This window comes from Eucalyptus grandis, chromosome 5 (genome assembly GCF_016545825.1).
Source record: "Eucalyptus grandis isolate ANBG69807.140 chromosome 5, ASM1654582v1, whole genome shotgun sequence".
Classification (NCBI taxonomy): Eukaryota; Viridiplantae; Streptophyta; class Magnoliopsida; order Myrtales; family Myrtaceae; genus Eucalyptus; species Eucalyptus grandis.
Window position 1 is genome coordinate 37,957,412 of NC_052616.1, and position 24,675 is coordinate 37,982,086.

Genomic DNA, 24,675 nt, shown 5'->3' on the forward strand with positions numbered 1-24,675 from the left:
TTGAAAAGTAGCCCATTCAAGCCTTTTTCTTGTTTATTAGGGCCTCCTTCTTATCTTCATCGCGGGGTATATCAGCTCAGTAGCTCGCAAGGCTCATAACCTTGAGGTCACGGGTTCAAATCCCGTCTCTGCAACATTTTTGTGATAAAAAAATGGGTTTGTCTCTGTTAACTATTAACTAGTAATTAAATTACTTACTACTTTTATTATTACCCCACCTTTTATTTTTTATTTGGGGGGGGGAGAGAACTGTTACACCTCGACCCTCGGTCACGTGACCATCCTTCAACTTTGGTTGATTTTAAAATGCGATATCCCAGGACTACATATTGCCGACCTTTTCATTTTTTGATAGCACATGCGGAAGCAATTATAAAATTCCCCAGATAATAAAGCAATGGGATTAATAAGTAGGACTAGAAAGTTGAATCTGAAAACCAGCACCCTTATGTACATCTATAACGACCCAGTCATACATGTACATATACAAGCCATACTAAAACAGTTGGTTTCTACTCAATTTGATTTTACAGCAAAAGTCATTAGGATCCTACTCTGGATCATCCTCGGGGTTCTCCTTCGGATACTCCTCTTCGGGTTCTTCTCCTCGGGTTTTTCATCAGGGTCCTGAAATGTTGTCCCACAACCGAGATGAGATTACGTCTCAACAAGTTCTACCCCCTAAGACCCGATTAGTAAACTAATACACCTTAGGGTTGCCTATGCACAACACGAGTTAGAGAACTTACCTTAGCCTCAAATTCCACCTGCATATTAGCATAGATCCAATAGGCATCCAAGCAATCACATCACTGATCGAAGCATCGATCAAATCGACCTAGTCGATTACACGCCAACAAGACCACTCATGGTCATTTCCATTCAATCAATCAATCCACAACATCAAATCAAAGCAATGATTAATCGACCTAGTCGATTACCTATCAAACATACCAACTCTAGGTCATTCCCAGACATCAATCGCATGTACTCTCTCGGGTGTCTTTTTCGCCAACTGCCATACCATCACTGATCACGTGCATTTTTTAAGGTGCTGTTTTCGCCAATGATGTCCTAATCACCGAATCACGTATCATTCCTAGGTTGTCATTTTTGCCAAGGTGAGGTATGCAATGGACAACACTCGTGCGTTCTTTAAGGCGTTATTTTCGCCAGTGATACCCTCCATCATTGAACCACATATGTCCATAATGAAGCAAGGGATAGACAGCACTCGTGCGTTTTTTAAGGCGCCGTTTTCGCCAGTAATATCCTTAATCACCGAACCACGTATGTCTATAAGTCACGTACATTCTTTCTCTTTGGCGCCATTTTCACCAACGTAACATATGTAATGGGAAACAACGTGCGTTCTTTAAGGCGTCGTTTTCACCAGTGATATCCTTAATTACCGAATCATGTTTGTCCCCTTACATCGTAACTGATTGGTCTCAGCCAATAGAGTTCTCAGTTCACTCTCACGACTCTCTCCACTTTACCGCTCATCAAGGCATTATAAATGCTAAATAGCCATACTCGGCCACCTACTAATCAGCCATTCAATTCCACTCAATTTCAATCAATTTAGGAATAATTCCTTAAATTGCACAATCAATTTAATTAAGCACAATGTGGAGCTCAAATAAATAAACGAACTGCACCACGACAATCAACACAAAATTTCGGTCACCAGCCATCCCGGTTGAATTTATGGAAAATAAATAATTAAATAATTAATTTTGACAATTAAATAAATAAATACAATAAATTCAATTTAGCACAATATAAAGCTCAATTAAATAAACAGACTACACCATGATCATCAGCATAAAATCTCGATCACTAGCCATCCCAGTTGAATTTCCAGAAAATAAATAATTAAATAATTAATTTTGAAAATTAATATTTAATTCCTAAAAATTCCATTTAGGCTCGAATTGCCTAATTAACACCCGATAAGGGTCGGGAAAAATCCCAAAAAGCATCCAATAAATACTATGAACAATTCTCTATCTAAGTACAATAACCATCTCACTAATATGCAATGCAATTAACTAATAATCGCTAATCCATTATAATTTAACCACCTAATGACACTTAACTAACACCAATCAACCTTTAAGTGTAATTAGCAAACTAAGAAGGCATTAGTGAGCAAAACTCACCAAAACGACGGGATCGATGCGAGGATCGACTTTCCTCAAGGCGGGTCGAGCATTCGGGTTCGGGAAGACGGCCAAAATGGGCCATGAAGGTGCTACCATTCCCACTTTCCAACTCTCTGCTCATTGCTAGTTAAGGGCGAATCCGGCGTCGGTTGAGGCGGCCAAGGGCGGCTAGGGCCAGGCGGAGCTCCGGTGAGACCGACGGTGGCCGGAGGTGGTTGGGCGGCGGTCTATTCTGGCTGAACAAGACTGGGCAAAGGCGGCAACTCGACTAGACGGGGCGGACGACATTCGAGCGGGCGAGAGGGAGACGGACGGCAGCACGGCAGCGAGGCGACGCGGGGCGAGGACGGTGTGCAGCGTGCGACGGCTCCCAGCGACGTCGGCTGCTGCTTCTGCCTAGTGTCCTACCAGATCCGGGATCTTGAGCAGCAGATGGAGGGGGAGAAAGAAGGCGGTCGTGCGGCCAGCGCAAGCGAAGATGACGCGACTTCGGCGAGGCTACGACGGAGTGCAGCAGCAGCGACTCCAGCTTCGGCTATTGGTTGCGACGGTGAGCTGCTTCTGCTTCGCTAGTCTTCGGCTTCCATGGAGGCCAAACTAAAGAGGAAGATGAGGGAAAGAAAGGCAGCAACGGGAGAGAGAAGGGAAGGAGGGGAACCAGTTCTCTCTTTCTCTCTCATGGCCCACCACCAGCTGTCCACCACCTACATTTTCAAGCCCCAAAATGCCCCTTCTAGAAGCTTTAAGGTGGTCCAAAGTGTTGGGTAAAGGTGGCATACGAATTTGCTACTTTTCCCTCTTCAATCTTACTCAAATTTGTTCACTTCTCAACAAACAATTTCAATTGAAGCCTAAATAAATCCATCAAGGTATCCTTGTCCATTTCATGACTTTTCCCGTCATATAATCCAACTTGCATCCCAAGGATGCAATCAAAAATGGTCCTCTGCAAATTCTGATAAAAAATGGCCCTAACTCAACTTTTTCCCAAAAGGTCTCGGTTGTCAGAAAAATCTTTTGAGATTGAGTCGACGTTCCTAAAATTTATTGTAACATGACAGACTCTTCAATTTCTGAAATCGAACTTAGATTGGCGGTTAATTTCATTCGGACGCGTTTTTAGCGAGACCTAAACTATCGAGTAGTTTTTAGAACTTTTAGGACAAATGACCCGTGGTCGATTTTCTTCGAGCCACGATGAACCCACTCAACACATTGGCGACTCTTGGTTGTCGTGAAAATCTCGAGGATTCTAATACGGACATAGGATACCAAAACGGCAGTAAAATCAAATTAGTGCCGGTCGACGAGAGTTTTCCAATCTAGTGGAGTCACCCACGATCGGTCATTCATCTCAGTCGAATCGACCTATCTCTGATTTCAAATCAATTTTATACTGTGCCACAATAATCTCTAAAGATGAGCACGATCGAGAAGTCGATTCCTGGTCGAATTTTCAAGTGTATTTGCCTTAAAGTCCTTAATAGCTTACCCAGCTAGTCTAGTTATCTCGTGAATGGCCAACTCAGAGAAAAACACTATAGTCGAGCCGATAAAATGCCCAATTTAGCTAATCGAAATCAGAACCCGAAAATCTGGATGACACAAGAACCATTCACTATATTATCACAGTCAATTATATCGAATCCCTTATACCATTAACTAACGATACTTTAACTTGGGCGGATAACGGGAGTCTAGTCATTTTGAGAATTCAACGGTTAAAATTCCACTGTCTAAACTCAAGTTGCCAAATCTCAATGGTTTTGAGGATGGATCTCGCACAAGACCCACCTTATCTAATGTATATGATCCAATCATCCACAATAAACTAGATTCATCCAATAAATATAAGAAATAAGGGAGATGATCGTAATGGTGAAAATGGGTTAGACTTTGAGTAGGAAAATTGTCCAAAAAATAACCAATTCAATTATAAATATTTCAATTGTACCAATTGAGTCATAAACCTTTGATAATTTTCCAATTTAGTTCTAAATATTTCTATCATGCCAATTTAGTCCTAAACATTTTATTGAGTTTTCCGTTTAGTCCTAAACTTTTTCACGATTTGTCAATTTGGTCAATTTGATCAATTTTGATAAAAAAATCGTTGATGTAACCATCTCGTCAACACTGGACCATCTACATGACACGGCTAACGCTGATGTGGATAATTTTTGTAAATTCTTTTAACTTTTTTATTTTTTTTCTCGTTTTTTATTTCTTTTCATATTTCTCTCCACCAGCCATCACGAGGCATCGTTGACGACTACAAAGGTCACGAGCCTTAGTGAGGGCCACCCTCACCTAGCCTTCATCAACCTCAAATGAGGGCTGGCAAGGCGAGGGTTGCCCTCGCTTGGGTGGGCATGGGCTACCCTCCCATGCCAACCTAGGCAATCGTTGGAGTCTGGCAAGGGCAACCGTCATCTCTGAGGCCAATGAGGCTAGGCGATCACCGATAGAGGGAAAAAATAAAAATAGAAGTAAAGTATTCAAAAGATTAAAAAAAAAATTGTAAAAATTGTCCATGTCAATGTCAAAGTACCATGTCGGACGGGCTATAGCTGTCTAGAGAGTCATGTCAGCACTTTTTATCTAATTTTGATTAGAATGACTAATTTGACAAATTGTCAAAAGAATTATGACTAAATTAACAAATCATTAAAAAAATTATGACTAAATTGACTCAATTGAAAGGTTTATAATTTAATTGGCCATCGTATAATAGATTTATGACTTAATTGGACAATTGAAAGGTTTTGGATTAGATTGACCACTGTACAATAGATTTAGGACATTTTGAACAACTCTTCTGATTTTTAGCGGTGTCCCTAATCTCTCAATCGTAATAGATGATAATCAGTTTTTTGATCATGGACTAAGAATGAGTCCCAATTCGAATCCCATGATCTTATTTTACAGGTGTAAGAGGAATTTGTCCAGCGAATACCGCAAAAATTGACATCCTCAAACGGAAGGTTATGAAATCTGATTAGAAATTCCAAACCATGAATATATTGTAAACAATTCCAACCAATGAATTTCTTGTAAACAATTCCAAGTCGAGTTCGAACGTTTTGAGTGTCTTAATTTCTTTGCAATTTTTTTGGCTTTGATACCCAACTTCCTTCAGTCGCGTTTTGGGCTATAATCTGGCTTTGGTAATTGGATTTGAGTTGAGCTGAGAGACTGACACGTCCAGATTTGATTTCCCTACTAGGATGTGTGAAGTCCAGTTGATGATGACCACTGACCCCGAAGAGAGCGGGAGACGGGGATGTGTAGAATTTTCTCCTTTTAAAGACGAAAGGCCTTCGCCCATGAATAACGATTCGCGGTAGAAATACGACATGATCCCACAAACAATTTGAAGACGAGCAAAGGGGCAGCCAATTAAAAAAAAAAGAAGAATAAAGCGGCAGTTCAAAGTTTAAATAGAAGGGAGTGTCAACTCAGGATTTGTGGGGAAGTTAACACAATTTATTCGAAGTAATTTAGAGAGTTTTGACTTATTACGCACCATCAAGTTAAATTAAAAATGGTCTCACCTGGTCAACGCCTAACATTTTCATTGTGGGCTTAATGCCAACTTATGCCCATCTAGCCTGTTTCCTTGTCACACATATATTTGTCGATTATCTCCTATTTAGCGATATGGGCCATGTTTGCTGAGTAAGTCGCGTCAGTAAAAAAAAAATATATATATATATATATATAATAAAAAAATATGACATGGCACATCATTTAACAAAAGGACCACATTGAGCTATATTTTGAAAGTTCCAATACTCAACTGTACAAAATAAAAGTTGAGACACTCGATTATAAAAGAGACAAAAATTTCAAGTATTTGCAATGTTATTACCTCTAAAAAATTATGATAGAGTGAAATTTTTATTTCCTTCCAAATTGTTTCTTACATTTACTTTCCAATGTCAACTGGCTCCTATTAATTTGTCGACCATTGTACTATATATTCAAGGAAACCAAAAGCAAACTGAAAACAACGAAGAGTTGAAGACTACTGTGCTTGTGCTCACAAAGATCGTGTGTTCTCTCGTGTCCATAGTGAATCATTCTTTCACATGCAGCTTTCCCAACTGGAAGTTTCGCGTCGAGTAAGAGAACTCTCATGGGAGATATTTGGCGAAACTCTCAAGCAGCACTTGTCCATGCTTCCGCTACTCAAGGGCAACTGTCGCTGTGATTCAGGCTTATAGGCAAAATTACATAAGGTATATACGCAAAAGTAATGTCAAGAGAGATACACTTTCATGAATTCATGGAACAATAATAAAAGAAAGTTAACAGTATAAAACATGTCATAAAGAACATCAGCCACAGACACAACCAAGGTTGTTGCATCTCCTAATGAAAATCTTCTACATGTACTTCAAAAAGCTACAAACTAACATGCTTCTCTTCCTATTTATTGCAGAGGAAAGGCCGCGAATTAAAATAGCCAAATCACTCTCCAGGGAAACCTCTTTTATCATCTCCACAGGGCAAAAGATAGGAGATAAATCTATGTGACTATTTTGTGAAGACTTCATTGAAGGAGTAACCATTATAATTTTTGGGTTGTGTGGAGCAAAGAAAGAAATCACAAAGTCACACCTATATTCTGGCTTATAATCATCTATTAAGAAAGCTTAAATGCATATCAGATCACAACGTGACACTAACTACAGAATAACAAGTCTAGACCTCTTGGATATCAATCATATTAACATGCACACAAATGAGAGAACTACGTTTTAAATTACATATGACAACAATAGTTTCTAATAGTAAAAAATCACAACATTTTTAACCAAATGTCGAAACAGAGTTCTTCAAACTTTATACCTCTATCCTTGAAACAAACTAGTTCACGAAAAAAGACAAGAATGAGGTAATGCTTTGTATTCATAACAGCAAGATGAAAAATTAACTTGAGGACAAGGAGTGTTTCGAGTAGCATTTTAGGTACCTAGTAAAACAGAAGGAGAAAAGTTCTAACCAGTTAATGCAGACATTTGGGAGAAAATTATCCAGTCTATTTTGAGATGATGGTGGCAAAAGAACATGAACAATCTGACAAACACAATGATATTTTCTCTTAATTCATGAGAACTTCAAATTTAACGCCAAGTGCAACTTCCAATTGGGAATAGTGTTAAACTTGGTGGCACAACCTGAAACCTCCAACAAGCAAGCTTAGTTCAAGTATGGGTCATTAGGAAGATGAATTAAAATGCACCCTCAAATCCAACTTCCATCCATAGGAAAAAGGAATCCCACAAGGTAGTGCCAGTATTTTACTGGCAGAGGTATTGTGAAATTCATCTCAGCATGAACAAGACTGGTTCTCTATTGTGGTCAGGAAGACTCGGGTAATTAGGAGCCCGAGCCACATCTTAGCAAGATGAGAGACAATAGATAGCACAAAAATTATCGAATTAAACCTCACACAACACAAATTCATCCACAAGAAACCCAAAAAAAAAAAAAAAAAAAAATTCTTAGGGAGACAGACATTTTAGGATAGTGAAAACTGCAAAATGAAGAGTTGACTAATCCCTATTAAAAGAAATAGTTTCCACTTTTCATGCAATAGATAAGCAAGCGTCGATAACTGAGTCAAATGTGCTAGTCCATTTGGATTTTATTGTGCTTTTACAACTACAAGATTCTAGCACTAACATCTGCTCAACATGAACAAGACAAGGAACACGAGAGTACTAATTTTGGCACCACAAGTAAACTAACCTCACTTGGTACTGTCAATTTGTTGAAGATATCCAGCAAAATTGTGAGAGAACATCAGGTGAAGTTGACTTTCATCTAGAGATGAAGAAGCTTTTGTTATATCTCGTATACCTAATTAAGAGACAAAGAGGCTTTGAGAATGTTAATAGAGGGGTTGAGGAGAAGAGTTAATGAGACTTTATAGGAAAGGAACAACTTTCAATTCCAAATCAAAAAAGAGGATGCAGGGCAGGTACCTTTCTTTTGTTTGGGTGGGTTTCTTTTCTTTCACCAAGTGGTACTTCCTTCTTGCTTTATTCCCCAATTTCTGTCTCTCTGCTAGAGAAAGATGGAAATTAGCCACTTCCAAGGCCCCAATTTCTCGCTTGACTTAATTCTGTGGGGATATCTTACGTATGAATAGTTTCTTTTTGGGTAAAGGCCATAAGCAAAGCGATAAATACTCACTTCTGAACAAAGATCCCTGCATGGATTTCGAAATTCTTGAACTCCTTTAACCTCCTAGACTAAACTAAAGCTGACAAAAAACCACGGATTCCACATGAATTCATTGTCTATCACGTGGACATTATAAGTAAGCCCATATAAATTAATGCTCATGTGTATGCTTCATGTTCATCAATGCTTAACATGATGAGCAATTTCAGGATGCTTACAGGTTCATTACAGAAGAAATAACCTCATGCCCTTGGTACTGATAATCCCCACAAGAGCAAATGCCACCCCTGAAGTGACCAAAGCGGCTGGAATTTGTCACAACAATCTCACAATCAACAATCTTTGCAATAAGTCAAATTGCAGAACGACAATCCCCATAAACGTGAAGATTCTCATTACAGTTACCATACCATCCTTGACAGTACTAATCAATGCAAATGGAACAGCAAGCCTTTCACTATGGTAAGATAATGACTCTTCCTTCTGTTTGTCTTTAATGTCATGGAAAGAGAATATCTTATCCGGAACATGATCCAACTCCTTCAACTTCATTTTTAGCCAATCCAGCTTCCAATATATGCTCTCACTCAAAGGACGGGATTTATCATTGGAATGAAATAAATGCTTTTGCCCCTTTATACTAACCCGACTGCTACTTGGTTGCTTCACAATCCCTCTATCCCTCATAGTCACTCTTAATCTAAAGATATCACCCTAGTTATTAGTAGAAGCATAGAAGTTGATATTAAAACATAAGCAGCACTACAATGTGGTTGTAGGTCAAGAATATAGTTTGCAGTTTTTTTTCTGCCAAATCTAGGTTAGAATGCATCTTGCAAGAACTAAGCAAAGCAAGCCATGCAACGGAGCCAGTTATAAGGAGCATGTTTCTTACAAGATCCTTCGATTAGCACATCCACCATGCAAGCATAATGCTTGTGAATGGAAGTGTTCTAACTAAATTATTTGAACAAGCATCTCCCCTTTTGTAACAACCCAAAATGACAAATGGAAGAAAGGAGTCCTGTGAGTGTGATCTTATCTGGTTCTACCAGTCTGCTTATCATTTGGCTAAACAACTCCATAATGCCACATCCCTTGGCCATCTTGTGCCCACCCGCAAACAAAGGCACTCCAGGTGATGATGTTCTTCTCCCTGAGTCTTTTGAACATTGCAACAGCATCATCAACCACTCCACACTTATTATACATGACTATAAGAGAATTGCCAACAAAAACATCACTTCCCAATTTCAGCTTTTCAATTGACGCATGGACCTCCTTACCTCAATCTGAGACTCTAAACTATAGCGAGAATTCAAAGCACTTACAAAAGAAGATTGATCAAGAAGAACACTTGTTCTCATCCTATCACTGAACACCTTTAGGCCATCTTCATGCCTACTCTTAAAGCCATAACCAGTTAGAAGAGTAGTGCATATGACCACATTCCCACACGCCGCTTCATTAAAGACTTGGGTTGCTTTCTCTATTTGCTTGCAGTTAGCATAGAACATGAAGAGAGAAGCACATACAAATCCATTAAGGTAGCCTCCCAACTTGAAAATATGGCCATGAATCCGCACACCAAGATGGAAAAGACAACACATTTGCACAGGCACTCAATGCATATGTCAAAGAACTCAGATTGGTTAAACAGCAGACTTGAACATTCTCTCAATAACAATTAAAGCTTCTTCACTCTTGACATTTTGGTCAAGCCCAGCAATCATTGAAGTCCATGAAATCACATTTTGAGAAGGCATTTTCTCAAACAACTTCACAGCATTGTCCACCCTCCCATCTTCACGATACCCATGAAGCATCGCATTCCATGCAACGAGATCTCTTATGGGCATCTCCTCGGAAAAATCTCTTTGCCCGCTCAACTTGTCCAAATCGAAAAGAACCCATCTATCACCGCCGTCCACGAAACAACACTAGGTTCGGGCATTTCATCAAAAAGCTCTTCCGCCGTCATCAAGTCCCCGCAATCTCGGCAGCCTTTGATCATAATATTCCAGCAAATTGCATCTCTGACGGGCATTTCGTTGAACAGTTTCGAGGCGTCGCCAAGGCAGCCAGCTTGAACGCAACCCATGATCATCTTCTTGAACGAACGAACATCTGGGCATTGAAATATGTCCAGAACCTCCCGAGTTTCATCTGGCTTTCCGTCCTCAAGGTGTGTAGAGACCGCGGGATTGTTACGAGTTGCATGACTCGCCCATTTAAAGAAGTGCTTGGAGAGTCGGGTGTAGGTTTCGGATGAACCAAGCCATGAAGAAGGGAATGAATGTGCACAGGAGCATCTGAGAATTGGAAAGATGGCGTGAAATCTGATCTTTTGAAACTATGGTACGATCAAGGCCGATATAATGAAGGCATTTAATTCAATAAATTGAGATTTTTTTGCTTGCTGTTTTGAGGAGCATGAATGTGATGGTGCAATTTGTTATGTGGAGTAAAGCTTGTATCAATACTACTCATTCTCTCTCTCTTAGTTCGATTAGTGGCCTGGAGAGCTTCTTCAAAAGCTTCTTCCACGTTTAGAATTTGATAATTTTATAAAAATATAACTGAATGGTGAATCCTTTGAGATTTCAGCAAATCCATTAGAAATATATTTATATATGTATTTTTTTTCTAGATAATGAGACAATGTCGTTTTTTTTTAATGAATCTTTATTTTATTTTGCCTTAAAGCAATTTTTAATATTGCAATTGAATCTTGATAAAATAGAGTTGATCTTTTGTTGGATATCAGGATGGATACAGTGCTGAGTTTCTTCCATTGAGTGGTTTTAAATGTTGAATGTTGCCTATCGAGGGTTGGGGGTTCTTTCTTTTATCGCTAGTGGACATTGTCTTTTCTCTTGGAATACAGCGTGCACGCTCAAGAGGATTGTGGCGTTGGCAAGGCACGACACAGCCCACTTGGGCCAGAAACAGGATCGCACCTAGGCGCGGCCTGCTAGGTAGCAGATCGTGCAACATTTTGGGCTTAGGCCGAGTTAGGCCCATGGGCTTCAATGGGCTGGCCTTGGCCCAATTTTCTTTTCCGATCCGGCCTTGAAGGCCAAATCCAATAATGGGGCCCTACCATCCCCAAAAATCATGTCGGTGACCAATTCAGCTGAACGACCGACCGTTGGGCCATAATTTAAAACTATATGTATATGTAAGTGATCGTTCAGTCACTATTGATCACCAATTAGTAATCATTTGACTCCATTTACTCTCATTTTCAATCTTTACTCATATAACAATGTTACATGCTAGCTTTACCTCCATAACCAATCAAATTTGACTAAGGCAAGACACAACTACTCGTCGACTATAAGAAATTGTAGTAATGAACGCCCAAAGCTAGTATCTGCCAAGACACTTTCCCAAACGATTCCCCTACCCTCAAAAAGCCCCAAGCAATTATGGCCAAGCTTTACAAAGAAAAACATATCTAGAGGAATTTCCAGCTCGAGATCAATGTCAATTGTAACAAAAAGGCCATTTGCAAGGAAAAAAAATGTATTAAAAAGGTCATAAATTTCGTACGACGCTCACTTTAATATGATTATTTTACAATCAATCACCTGAGTGTTATAGCTTTCATAGTAGTTTCACTTGAATGTTATGAATCACTTGAGTATTGTAACTTCTAAAAAACATTCATGAACTCTCAAATGAAGGATTTTTCTAATATTTGAAAGCAATGGCATTTTAATTTTTTTTTTAAAGCTCAACTATTTGTGCTCAGGGTAGGCACAGCCTGGTGCTCAGCCCTATATGTTATGTGCTGATGAAGTCGGTCTCTTCGTGGATTGCTTGGGTTCAAAACTAAACTAATGTGATCCTAGACTCTTGTATATGGGCAGTCAAAGAAAAAGCTGACAAAACATTTGTTTGGATGAAAATACCTAATGTGAGAAGCTTGTTGATGCCACGCGTTAAATATGTGAAAGGGTATCGGGCAAAATACAACCTTTATGGTTCGCCAATTGATATTCCCATGGTGCTCTTGGACACAAATATCTAGTTGAGTGATATATATGATTCAGGTTTAGGTCTCCACGGCAAAGTTGCTTATGTGATTGAAGGAGGGAATGGAGGTGGCCTGTAGCAAGCTCTGAGCATAGAGGCTTTAGGTAGTTGCATTTCCCAAATCAAAGTATAGAAGATGGAGCTGTTTTCAGTAGATCTGCAAGTAGTGGTTTTTAGTTAGGATGAGGCCTCGGAGCTCGTTGGTAATAGAGAGGCTTGACAATGACTTGGCATCGATGGTGTGGTTTCATCCCAATGTCCCCACATTTTCTTTTGTCAACTGGAGGTTATGTTCAACAGGTTATAAACACTTTGATAGGATGAGCAAATATGTTATGTGATATCTAATTATGGTTGTGTAATGAGATTCAGAATTGAGGGCTCATATATTTTCCCCTTGTCCCTTCTCGAAGGAAGTTTGGCAGCATCTATCCCAGAATAGGTGTGGATGATGAACTAGCTAGAATGCTGCGATATATTAGTAAGCTTGGTCTATGCCGCAGATGGAGAATTCATTTTTGTTGCTGGCAGGAAATGTTCATTGTTAGTTGCTGCTAGTGTTCTTTGTGGATTTTAGGGCGACTACTTTTTCTTGTAGCTGAGATTTTGTTTTTTAGTGACTGAATGGTACATCTTATGAGTTTTTTTTAGTTACCTTATAGCGGAAATTAGTGAATCTCTTTTTTTAACGTTTGATGATATTTACTTATCAAAAGAAAGAAGGTGCTGAATGTAATAAAATAAGATTCGATAGATGAAAATAGAAGATAAATGAAGGGCAAAGTTGAAATATGCGGATGGCAATATGGGGAAGTTAAAAGAAACATATAAGTAGTTCTTACAAAGTACCACATGTTAGCTAATGATGAACTCTCAAATGAGTACTACCTTATTTATATTAGATTAAACAATTGGGAACCATGCCTCAGTTTTCATAAGTATTTAGCCATTATTTAGCGAATCTTTACTCTAATAGCAATTGAGTACAAATTTTTAAACGCTCTTTAGTGACATAACTTGGCTATGTTAAGCAATTTAGAATAATCAACTACCCCGATAATCTTAGTATTTATGATAAAAAATTTCTAGTTTTCTTGCATCTCTCCAGGAAAGTTTGACAATCACATAGTTAAATTCTACACTCTAGAGATCCTTCTTCTATAGTCGCCAATATCCTTTATACCAACTTCATCAATACTAATATGCAAATAGATAACAAATTTGACATCGAATTAAAGTTTTTGCATCATGATTCATGATTAGCACATGACCTACTTAAAGTAATGAGTCATGATATTTTTCGGTCAGCGGTTAAGATTATACATGTTTTGTGACTGCAGTGACCACATTTGCCAATTATAGTATCATAGCGCAACAACAAAGATGTGAAATCAACCTCTATCATTATCTAAAACATGACAATCTCCATGAACACAACAAAGATTCACATGTGTAAAATCTGCTGCGACAAGTGAAAAACATAAGAGGGCAAATAAGCTTGGCCAGCCAGATTGAGAAAATTTCCTCACAAAGCTCTACGTCCTCTCTGCTCGATAGTGGCCTCTTCTCTCGCCGACGGTGAGTTTCCTTCTCTCCTTCCTGGGATAGATCCTCTTTTCTTTCCAGACTTGGAATCTGTCTTCGCAATGGATATTGCTACACATTCCCCACCCGATTGATCAATCATTTACTCCTTTCAACCCAAAAAAACAACAAAAAATGAATGGACATATTGCTTCTTGAAACCCTAACTTGTCATAACTCAGATCTATCAGTCAATGATCGTGTAATCTACAGAGCTCCCTTCATTCCCCATAAAACCATCGTCTGAACCAACACCCGCTCATCTTTGGAACCCCCATCTTGTCGTCAACGAAAAACCTCTTCTCTAGAAAGACCTGCTGAAGCAATGGAGGGCAGCCATGAAAACCAGCTCCGTTTGTTGACCCTCTGTAAACATATGGGAGATCTTTGGGCTGTGGATGATATTACGGAGTTGAATAATCACATCCCTGAGGTAAACCAAAAGGCTGATGAGCATCTATTATATGGAAAATTGTTCTCGAAACCAAATGCTAACTTTCCAGCATTCTGGGCTACAATGAAAAAGTTTTGGAAGGTAGAAGAAGTCAGATGCGAGGTGATAGAACAGGGTTTCTTTACTTTCATATTTAAATCGAAGGCAGATCGAAGAGAATACTCCAAACAGGCCCTTGGTCTTTTGCCAGTAATCTATTAATCTTATAGGAAGCAGACCCTACCGTTCCCGAGCATTGTTATGAATTCAACTCCTGCACGTTCTGGGTGCATTTGATGGGGCTTCCAAGGGCAGCAATGTCGAAGAAGTGTATTAGCATGATTGCTGGAAAAATGGGAGAGGTAGAGGAAGTTAGAATTGATGCTCAGAACAATGATTCTCGAAAGATAGGCAAAGCAAAAGTGAGGCTGAATCTAATGCAGCCCCTTAAAACTGGAACAATCATTCACGTGGGAGATCGCAACTGGTGGATTGACTTTAAATACAAGAGACTCCCACATTGTTGCTATTCCTGCGGTTATATAGGCCACTATGCTAACTATTGTCTGACATTCCCCTATGAAGAATCTGGACTTCCTCAGGACAAACCAGGCCGCTATGGTTCTTGATTAAAGGCAGAGGTGAAAAATCTTAGCCCTTGCTGGAATACTTTCTATGGCAACATCGATTTTACCTTAATAGAAGATGATATGGTTCCTGAAACCCTTGTTATCCCCTCTTGTGATGAATCAAACAAGAAAAGTTCTTGTGATGAGAGTCAAGCCCTTGTGCTTTATCAACCTGTGACACAAACAACACCAGAAGGACCAGATTTAGCAGAGCTTATTGCACAAAAGAAAGGGAAAAGGACACAGCAGCCTTCAGATCTTCTAAAGACATATCAAATACAGGATGCAGGTGTAGTGACTTCGGGGGTAGTGAAACTTGGTCCAACAAAACCAATACCCAAAAAATTGAAACGATTTGCTCCCTATGAGAAGAGGGTTTCACTGACAACTGTAGTGGATCTGGACCAACTTATGGATACACCAATTCAAGTATGGGAAGGTGAATCTATAGGGGCTTTGGTGGCTAGCCCTAACAAGCCACCAAAGGAGCCATGAAAGTTTTAAGCTGGAACTGTCAAGGTCTAGGCTCTCCCTTGACAGTCCAGCACCCTTACGAGCCTTAGTCGCTCGTGAGAGACCTAATCTGATTTTTCTTATGGAGACAAAGAATCAATACCCGGTGGTGGAAAATATCAAAAACGGACTATGATTTACTTCTATGTTTGCTATTAATCCTATCGGCATTGCGGGAGGACTAGTACTCTTATGGGATGAGTTGGTGCAAATCTCTATCGAGTATAGTTGCCAAGAGATGATCGAAGTTTCATGCACAGATGCTGGAAATGGAATTAAAATGAAGATTTCGATGTTGCCCGCGTCAACAAATTTCCAAGAGAGAGTCTCTCTTTGGAACTATCTTCGAGCAAGAAATGGAAACACCTCACAACCTTGGCTATGTATAGGAGATTTCAATGAGGTATTATACCATTGGGAGAAGGTGGGTCGAAGATCAGGGGAAAGGTTCCGAATGACAGCGTTTCGAGATTTTGTTGATTCCTGCTCGTTAATAGACATTGAAAGTAAGGGGTGTGCATTTACGTGGACAAATAATAGGGAAGGCGAGGAATTAGTCAAGAAGAGGCTTGATCGAGCATTTTGCAACCTAGAATGGAGGCTCCTATTTCCCAATGCTGAAGCTTTTGTATATCCAGCCATAGGTTCTGATCATGGTCCTCTAATGCTTTGTTTAAATTCAGTTGTACAGAAACGACAAAAATTGTTCAGATTTGAGCCTTACTAGGTAGATCACCCTAAGTGTGCAGCTGTAGTAGATCAGGCTTGGAAGGCAATGAACGGGCAGCATCAAAACCTGGTAAGGAAAACAAAGCAAGTAACTCAAGATTTGAGAAATTGGAGCAGGAGATCTTTTAAAAATGCATCCAAACAGATTGATCAGCTCAGAAACCAGCTTATCCAGATAATGAATAGGGCAAACTAGACAAATATGGGAGATACTATAATTTAACTGAGAAAATTGGCACATTATGGCTCCAAGAAGAAATGTATTGGGGCATTAGATCCAGAATTAATTGGCTGAAGTGGGGTGATCGTAACTCGAAATTCTTCCATGCAACAACCATTCAGCGGCGACAAAGAAATAAAATCAACATGCTCAAACTTGATGAGAATGTATGGAGTCGTGAGCCTCGAGTTATCAAACAACACATCACAAGCTACTACAAGAATCTATACCAATCTGTGGGGCACCGATACTATCAGCCAGTCTTAGAGCAATGTCCACGCAAGGTAACCGAGGAAATGAATGAGGCGCTCATAAGACCAGTCACAAAGGAAGAAGTGCAGCAGGCTGTTTTTCAGATGGGGGCAACTAAAGCCCCAGGACCAGATGGTTTAAGTGACCTATTCTATCAAAGTCAGTGGCATATCACTCATGAAGACATATTCCAGCTTGTAAACTCTTTTTTTAGAGAAGGAACCTTTGATCCAGAATTAAACGTAACCCATATTACACTCGTCCCCAAGGTGGCAAACCCTGAAAGCATAACATAATTCAGGCCCATTAGCTTGTGTAATTTCAGCTATAAAGTTATCACAAAAGTCATGGCGAATCGACTCAAACCTTGGCTCCATCTTATTATTTCTCATGAACAAAGCACTTTTGTTAGCAATCGACAGCTACAAGATAACATTTTTATAGTCCAAGAAGTCATACATCAGCTACAAGTTAGAAAAAGGCGAAGAAAATTACAGGCTGTGCTGAAACTCAATATGCAGAAAGCATACGATCGAGTAGAGTGGGACTTTCTATGTGATTGCATGAGGAAGATGGGTGCAGCTGATTAGATTTTGCATCTCCTCAGCCCAATTTCGAATCTTAATCAATGGTGAAGCAGGGGAAACCTTTATTCCATCGAGAGGTACACGACAAGGCGATCCACTCTCACCTTATCTGTTCATAATTTTGGCCAACATCCTCTCCCACATGGTGCAAAATGCTGTTAGTGATGGTAGCCTAAAAGGTATCAAATTAAACCCTCATTGCCCCCACTCTTTCCCACCTATTTTTCGCGGATGATGCTATTTTCTTTCTGGATGGAACACTTAGAGAAGCTCAGAATCTTGCAAACTTACTGAATTGCTATTGCTTTGCGACGGGCCAGTCAGTTAATCGTAACAAATCTGGGGTGTTTTTTGGGGAAAGCTGTCCACAAGTTTTAAAAAGAAACATTGCATCTGAATTGAGGGTTCCTATCTTAGAAAAAACTGGAAAATACTTAGGGATCCCATCAGATTGGGGTCCAACAAAAAAATAGATGTTCAATTGGATCATGGCACGTGTGGACAGAAAACTGGAGGGCTGGAAGGAGCAGTTAATTTCGAAGGTGGGGAAAGAAGTACAAATAAAAATGGTTGTTCAGGTTCTACCCTAATATGCCATGAATATATTCAAAATACCCTATCCATTTGCCGAGCGATTGAAAGGAAAATTTCAAATTTCTGGTGGAGGAAGAATGCAGTACAAAAAGGTATTCACCGGAAGAGTTGGGATGTCTTAAAGATGAGAAAGGACCAAGGAGGATTGGGATTTAGAGATTTAATGGAACTTAATAAGGTAATGCTGGGGAAACAAGCCTGGAGACTACATCAAACTCCAGAGGCCTTATGGAGCAGAATTTTTAAAGGCCTCTACTTCCCTAATGGTAGCCTATGGACTGCTACTAAGGGCGCCAGACCATCATGGGGTTGGCAGAGCCTCCTACGTGGCCGAGATGCTCTTGAACCTGATTTGAAATGGGAGGTTGGGGATGGCAAATCTATAAACTTAAGAGAAGATCGTTGGCTCATGTCAGGCAAAATTGGAGGACCGGTGAATCAACATGACCCGAAGCTAGTTGCAGATATTATTGATCCACACTCGCGTACATGGAAAAATCAACTCATCAATGAGCTTTTTGACAGTAACATCTCAGAGGAGATCCAGCAAACAACACTCAGTATAAACACTAGACCTAACTACTTAATATGGACAGGGCATCACTCGGGGAACTACAAAATCAAACATGGGTACCACAGACTACGAACAGCAACCATAACCAACACAGAGAACCAGGCATCATCTTCTTTTCAAGTCCCCAAACGACTATGGAAGGAAATATGGCACCTACATACTAATCCCAGAATCAGGCACTTCATGTGGAGCTTATGTATCGAAGGCCTTCCTACGAGAATCAACCTGTGCCGGAGGAAAATCTTACCTGAGCCTACTTGCCCTTTCTGTCACGAGCATCCTGAGTCCTCCGAGCATCTATTTGTCCTGTGCCAGTGGACAAACGAACTATGGCTGAACTTCAGTGATCAAATCAACACCTCCCCAACATCAATTACAAGAATAGATCAGTGGGTATGCAACTACCTCTTCTCCGGCAACTCAGCAAGTCAAAAGGCGACCTTCGCGACCACTCTGTGGTACATATGGAAAGCACGAAATAGCCTAATCTTTTAAGGCCGGAAAACAGAACAATACAAGATAATCAGTGAAGCTCACCTAGCTCAGCAACTATTTGAGAAGTGGCAACCACAAAGGACAGCGATTACCTTGGAACGATACTCATGGGTGCCTCTAGATCTGGGTGCGTGGAAGATAAACGTGGACTGTTCATGGCAGGAGAACAGATCAGAGGGATCCATAGCCGGGATTTGTAGAGGAGTTGATGGGGTGTGTACCGCTGGTTTTGTACAGAAAATCCGAGCTCAATCGGCTCACATGGCCGAAACCCTAGCCATCCAACGTACGCTCGTGTGGCTGAAGAAGATGCGAACTGGTTTGACAGAACCAGTTTCAAACGCACGAACTGAAGCAGCCTTCTACATCTCAAGCGACTGCCTCCCCACCGTTGATTCTATTCTGGGCCGCACAGAAATTCCATGGGCCTTGTGGCCCTTTGTCCTTGATTGCCGACAACTGCTAGGCCAAATGAAGGACGTCTTCTTGCAGTTTGAACCACGTGAGTCCAACCGAGCCGCGGACTGGATTGCCAAATCACACAATTCCGGCTCCTTGCCGGGTAATTGGGTTACTAATCCCCCGCACGAACTTCTTCTTATCTTATGTGTTGATTTTCCTACTACTTGTATTCCACCTACTTAGTATCAATCAAAGCGTTTTCACTTCGACCAAAAAAAAAAAAATTAGCTTGGCCAGCCGAAAGCACCAACCACCAACAAGGATTATGGTAAAAAGTGTACTTTACAAAGCAGCTCTAACATACGGTCCCAAGAATCAAGCTGGCCTAGATCAGAATCGCTTCAACCGGTCATAGCAATCAAGCTAACTCGGACCACAAATCGCGTCAAGCAAGAAGAATGCTTCGATCATGCTAAAAGAGCGGAAATCTCTATCTCGAGAGAATAAGTAGATTAGTCGCCCATTAATTGCCAAGTTAAAAAACTTCATCCCATGCTATACTCAACTGTACGTAGATTAGTCACCCCTCAGAAAACCAAATAACATAAGAAAGAGGCTATGATTTAACGTCACTTATCATTTGCGAAATCCTCTTATGCTTGAATTGTGGTGAAGATAAAGGAAATCCTGTGAAAGAGAGCGAAATGAAATATTGGCAACCGGAGGCGATATGCTTGGAGATTATAAGCCGACCTTTCTTCGTAAATGTTGAGTGTCATGCTCCATTACTATATGCAGAAGGGAACAATATAGCATCCGGAGAGAGACCTACTAGTGCTTTAAAAATTTTCTTTTTTTCCTATTTTTTTTTAAAACGATGCTAAGAAAAGCTGTTAATTAAATGGGCTGAACTAATGATATGTTGGGAATTGGGGTTGGGCCCTAAGGCCCACTTATTCGCCTGCTCAGGCTTGCCCGAAACTTTGGACTTGGGAGATTCATCTTCTTTTTTCCCCTGAACGGTGGTTGAATCTTTCGTTCGATCTGAGATCCAACTTGCTAATCAACCCACTTCTTTTATTTGGGTGTATGATGATATTTACTTACCAGAAAAATGAAGATACTAAATGTAATAACATTAATATATAGAATAAGAGATTAATGAAAGGTAAAGCTCAAATATGTGGATGGTAATATTGAAAAGTTGAAAGGAAGACATATGTTGTTCTTATAAAGTACTACATTTCCAATTACGATGAACAAGGAAAAATTGTCGAAAAAATCGTAAATTTATTGCACTTTTGTCAGTTTAATTATAAATCTTCTAATTTTGTCAATTGAATTCTAAACATTTTCACATTTTGCCAATCGAGTCCATTTGTCTAATTTTGATTGGAATTCACTGATATGAATGTCGGCCTATCCTTTATGGCATTAGCGATATTGACGTGCACAATTTTAATAACATTTTAATATATTTCTTTTCAATTTTTTAAAATTATTTTAATTGTAATATTTATTTATTTATTTATTTTCACTATGGCCATCGAGTTCTTAGACCTCCCTTTTGATGCGGCCTTAGCCGGGCTTCAAATTTCTCCATTCTTGTCTTCTGTCAGCAAAAAGTGACCCGCCACTAAGGAAGAATTCTATACCTGCGTCACTAAGTCAATCGATGTATAGGGGACTCTGGACCTTCGGCATGCTCGTCTCTCCTGCCATGACGGTGCAAAGGACGATATTCCCCATCATTGAGAAAGAGAGTGAAGAAGGAGAAAAAGAGTCGGGCCTTCACACCTCAAAGAATGGCTAAAATCACAACACCACTGATTAAGCCCCAAGGCCAGATCGCTATGGAGTAAGGATCAATGAATCTTACGTTGGCCAAGTCGTCTAAATACTCCTAACTGCCGCCAGAATATGCCTCGATACTGCCATGTTCAAAGAAACTATGGCCACCATATAGATGATTGCCATGAACTAGGCAATGAAATTGGACAATTGATCCAAAGAGGGCACCTTACTAAGTATGCCAAGATGGAGGAGAAGGTGTGGGCTAATCCTTTTTGGAGACGAAGTCGACATGGAGGAAGAGAAGCAGAAAGTTAGACCCAAACTGTCCACCAGCAAAACATGTCTGTCACACTGTCACAGAGTGTCCAACTAAGTAAGCGCTAGAACCCTCCTAATAATGCACAAGTATCTGTCCAACCTTGAGAAGTATTAGAAACTATAAGCTGTGGCCTTTCTCTAGATGGCATGGTCCGTTGATAGATGAGTACATTTCATCTCCGAAGGTTCCATAGATGAAAGGCATCATTCTTCCTTTTTTCAGGTATCTTCTTTTAACACGCCAAACAAGGAGAGCAATGCTAGGCAATAGGGCCAACAGTGACGAGGATGTCAATCATTTAATGAGAGAATGTGATTTGTAAGTTAAAACCCACTCCAAATGATCAACACCTTGTGTGGTTATTTCGAGTACTCATGTTGGTGGCCTAGCCTATGGAACTAGGTTGGATGGTCACAATAACTTGACGTCGCATATTGTGAAAGGAAAAAACTTGAGGGCCTTTATAGAAAATTTGTTAACTTTTCACAATTAGTCAACCTTGATTTTGCTCAAAATCGTAACCTTAAACTAAAATATCATATACAGGTTTATAAAACCACATATAAATGAGATTGCAAAAACATTGATTAATCAAGAAAAATTTCTATTTGTCCCAAATTGATTCTTTAAAAATAATTCTAAGCACTAGACAAATATTCAAGCTTATGTGCTCTTTGCAGACCTAGGTCCTCGTATAATCCTTTCACAAAAGATGTTCTAAAAGTAGCACTCTTACTAATGTCACTAAACACAAATTGAAATGAATCAATTGGCTTACTACTAAAGTTTAATGAAGTTCCAAAGATCCTTAAAGGCATTCAACTCTCAAATGGAAAACTAAATACTGTTGTCAAATTTTGATAACATCAAAATCTCAATTTCTTTGAGTCTGACCACATAAGAATCTCTCCATACCTCGGATACAAGAGCATAATATTTGTAAATTTGCAATAATGTTGAATATGATCAAATGTCCATCAACCTTAATATGTGCCTCAAGTACATGCACATAATACAAAATGAATTCATGCCTTGCAAGTCTAAGCATTTCACGAAAGAGATATCACATGCATACCACTAAGCTTATTCACTTACACTTCATAACAAGATGTAGTAGAAAACCTATGTATGACGAGCTCACATACTTGTTAGGCTGTGAAGATGCCACAACTTTAGCAAAGAATTTCTTTTATAAAATTCCGTCTTATATTATCAAAATTATTTAAGTCCTTCATATTTCAATTAAAAATTTCAAAGGAGACAATCGAACAAAACCTTTAAGAGTTAATGGTGTTTTTTTTTTACAAACTCATCTTTAGGTCGTGAGGTGGAGAAGGCAACAAACAAGTAGGGCGTCTCACTGCATTGCTCAAATCCCCAACGTATAAAATACAATAATGCTCTCTTGGATGTGATTGGCGAAAAATGCCAAAAAATCTCCAACCTATCATATTTGTGCCAATTCAATTTTAAATCTTTTAATTTGACCAAATTAGTGTTAAACTTTTTTATATTGATACCAATTCAGTCTATCCAATCAATTTAGGCTAGAACTTGCTACACGGATATCAACCACACTATATGGCATAGCTAACGCTAACATAGACATATTTTTAATTTTTAAATATTTTTTCGATTTTTGTATTAATTTTTTTAAATTCCTTTTTTTTTTTTCCTTTTTTTCCCTTCTCTTTTCTATGGCTTGGGATACGAGGCCATGGCCAACAACTAGCCACAAGTAAGGGTTGGTAAAGGCATTGCTGCCCTGGCTGAGACCACGAGGGTCTAGCCCTCGCCGGCACTCGTTTGTGGCTGGTAGGGAAGAGGAGGGGGAAAAAGAAAGGAAAAAGGAAAATTTAAAAAAAAAATGATAAAAAATCCAAAAAAAATTCAAAAAAATTTAAAAAATTATTTATGCCATCTTCAATCGTGCCACATAGGATTGCCAACATTCACATTAGCAATTTTGGGTCAAATTTGGCTAAATAGATTGAATTGATACTAATGTGAAATGATTTATGACTAAATTGATTTAACTAAAAGGTTTATGACTAAATTGATATCAATATAATAGGTTGTGACTTTTTTTGTTCTTTTCCTGATGTAATCATATACCATGAGATGATAAACATCCCATTAAAAAAAAAAAAACGATTTTTGAGTGCCGCATGAGTCTCAATTAGTGAATCTACTTTGGTGATCAAACACACACATCACCATGTGTAAGTATTCTCAAAAATGGGATGTAAAGGATAGTCCACAATTACCTGAGCAATTCTACGGATCTCAATATGTGAAGCATTGTGGTGCTCAAGCACACATTGAATCATGTGAAATTTCCAAATAAAAATGCTCAAATAACATATGAAATTTTTTTGTGACATCACAAGTAAGTCACTTGGGCAACCAATCATTCATGTTACGAGATGAGATTTCTTGTCTCTTCATCTAAGTTGAAACAAAGACGTAAAACAACATGGTCCTTAAAAAATCTCATCGTGCTAGTTCAAAGAATAAATTTTTTATGGTAGCATACTTAAAAAATCTCGATTTTTCTAAGTGAAAATGTACCAAGACTGCCTATAAAGAAACAAGGTATAGCATGTGGAGCATAATGCAAAAAACCGCACTGAAAACAGAGCCCAACAGTCATGTCACGGGCCCACCCGCGCTTCTTTTGCACGTGGGGTTTGCTATGATGGGCTACGATCTTCTACATAGGTGTCGATCCCACATCAGTCTCCAATGTTTGATTAGATCATCTAGGAAAATTTATCACACATTTAATTTGTTTACATGGGTGTCAATAATGAAATAAATACACTCAATTATAACTCATAGAATGCGTGGCGAAATAACTTAATGCTTAGCCCTTTCACTTCTTTTTCGTTTGTTCTTTCTATATTTCGAGAGCTCAACTCTCATTAACATGAAGAAGATGGTGAGCATGTCATTAAGTTGTGCAAGGCTATCGTACCAAAGGATGGATCATATAACACAAACATTCAGTACAAAAACCACAGTATAAAAACGTTAAAGCCTACAACCAAAGCCACAGAGGAACCAAAAAAAAAAGAAAAGAAAATTTAGCAGTTCCCCTCAAGCAGTACCGTTGTCTCTTCTGCTTAGTCCTTTTTCCACGGTCT

The 24,675-nt window shown here is 39.3% G+C and overlaps 1 protein-coding gene across 1 annotated transcript; it reads right to left on the minus strand.

Annotated features, from left to right (window-relative positions):
• Nucleotides 1-516: 516 nt before the first annotated feature.
• Nucleotides 517-10,222, minus strand: LOC120293885 (pentatricopeptide repeat-containing protein At5g46460, mitochondrial-like). Its single transcript, XM_039313672.1, has 7 exons — nucleotides 10,029-10,222; nucleotides 9,650-9,764; nucleotides 9,009-9,077; nucleotides 8,769-8,909; nucleotides 8,605-8,703; nucleotides 750-767; nucleotides 517-627 (listed from the first exon to the last, which is right to left on the minus strand). Exons 1-7 carry the CDS (start codon nucleotides 10,220-10,222, stop codon nucleotides 517-519), a joined length of 747 nt encoding a protein of 248 aa, XP_039169606.1.
• Nucleotides 10,223-24,675: the final 14,453 nt, after the last annotated feature.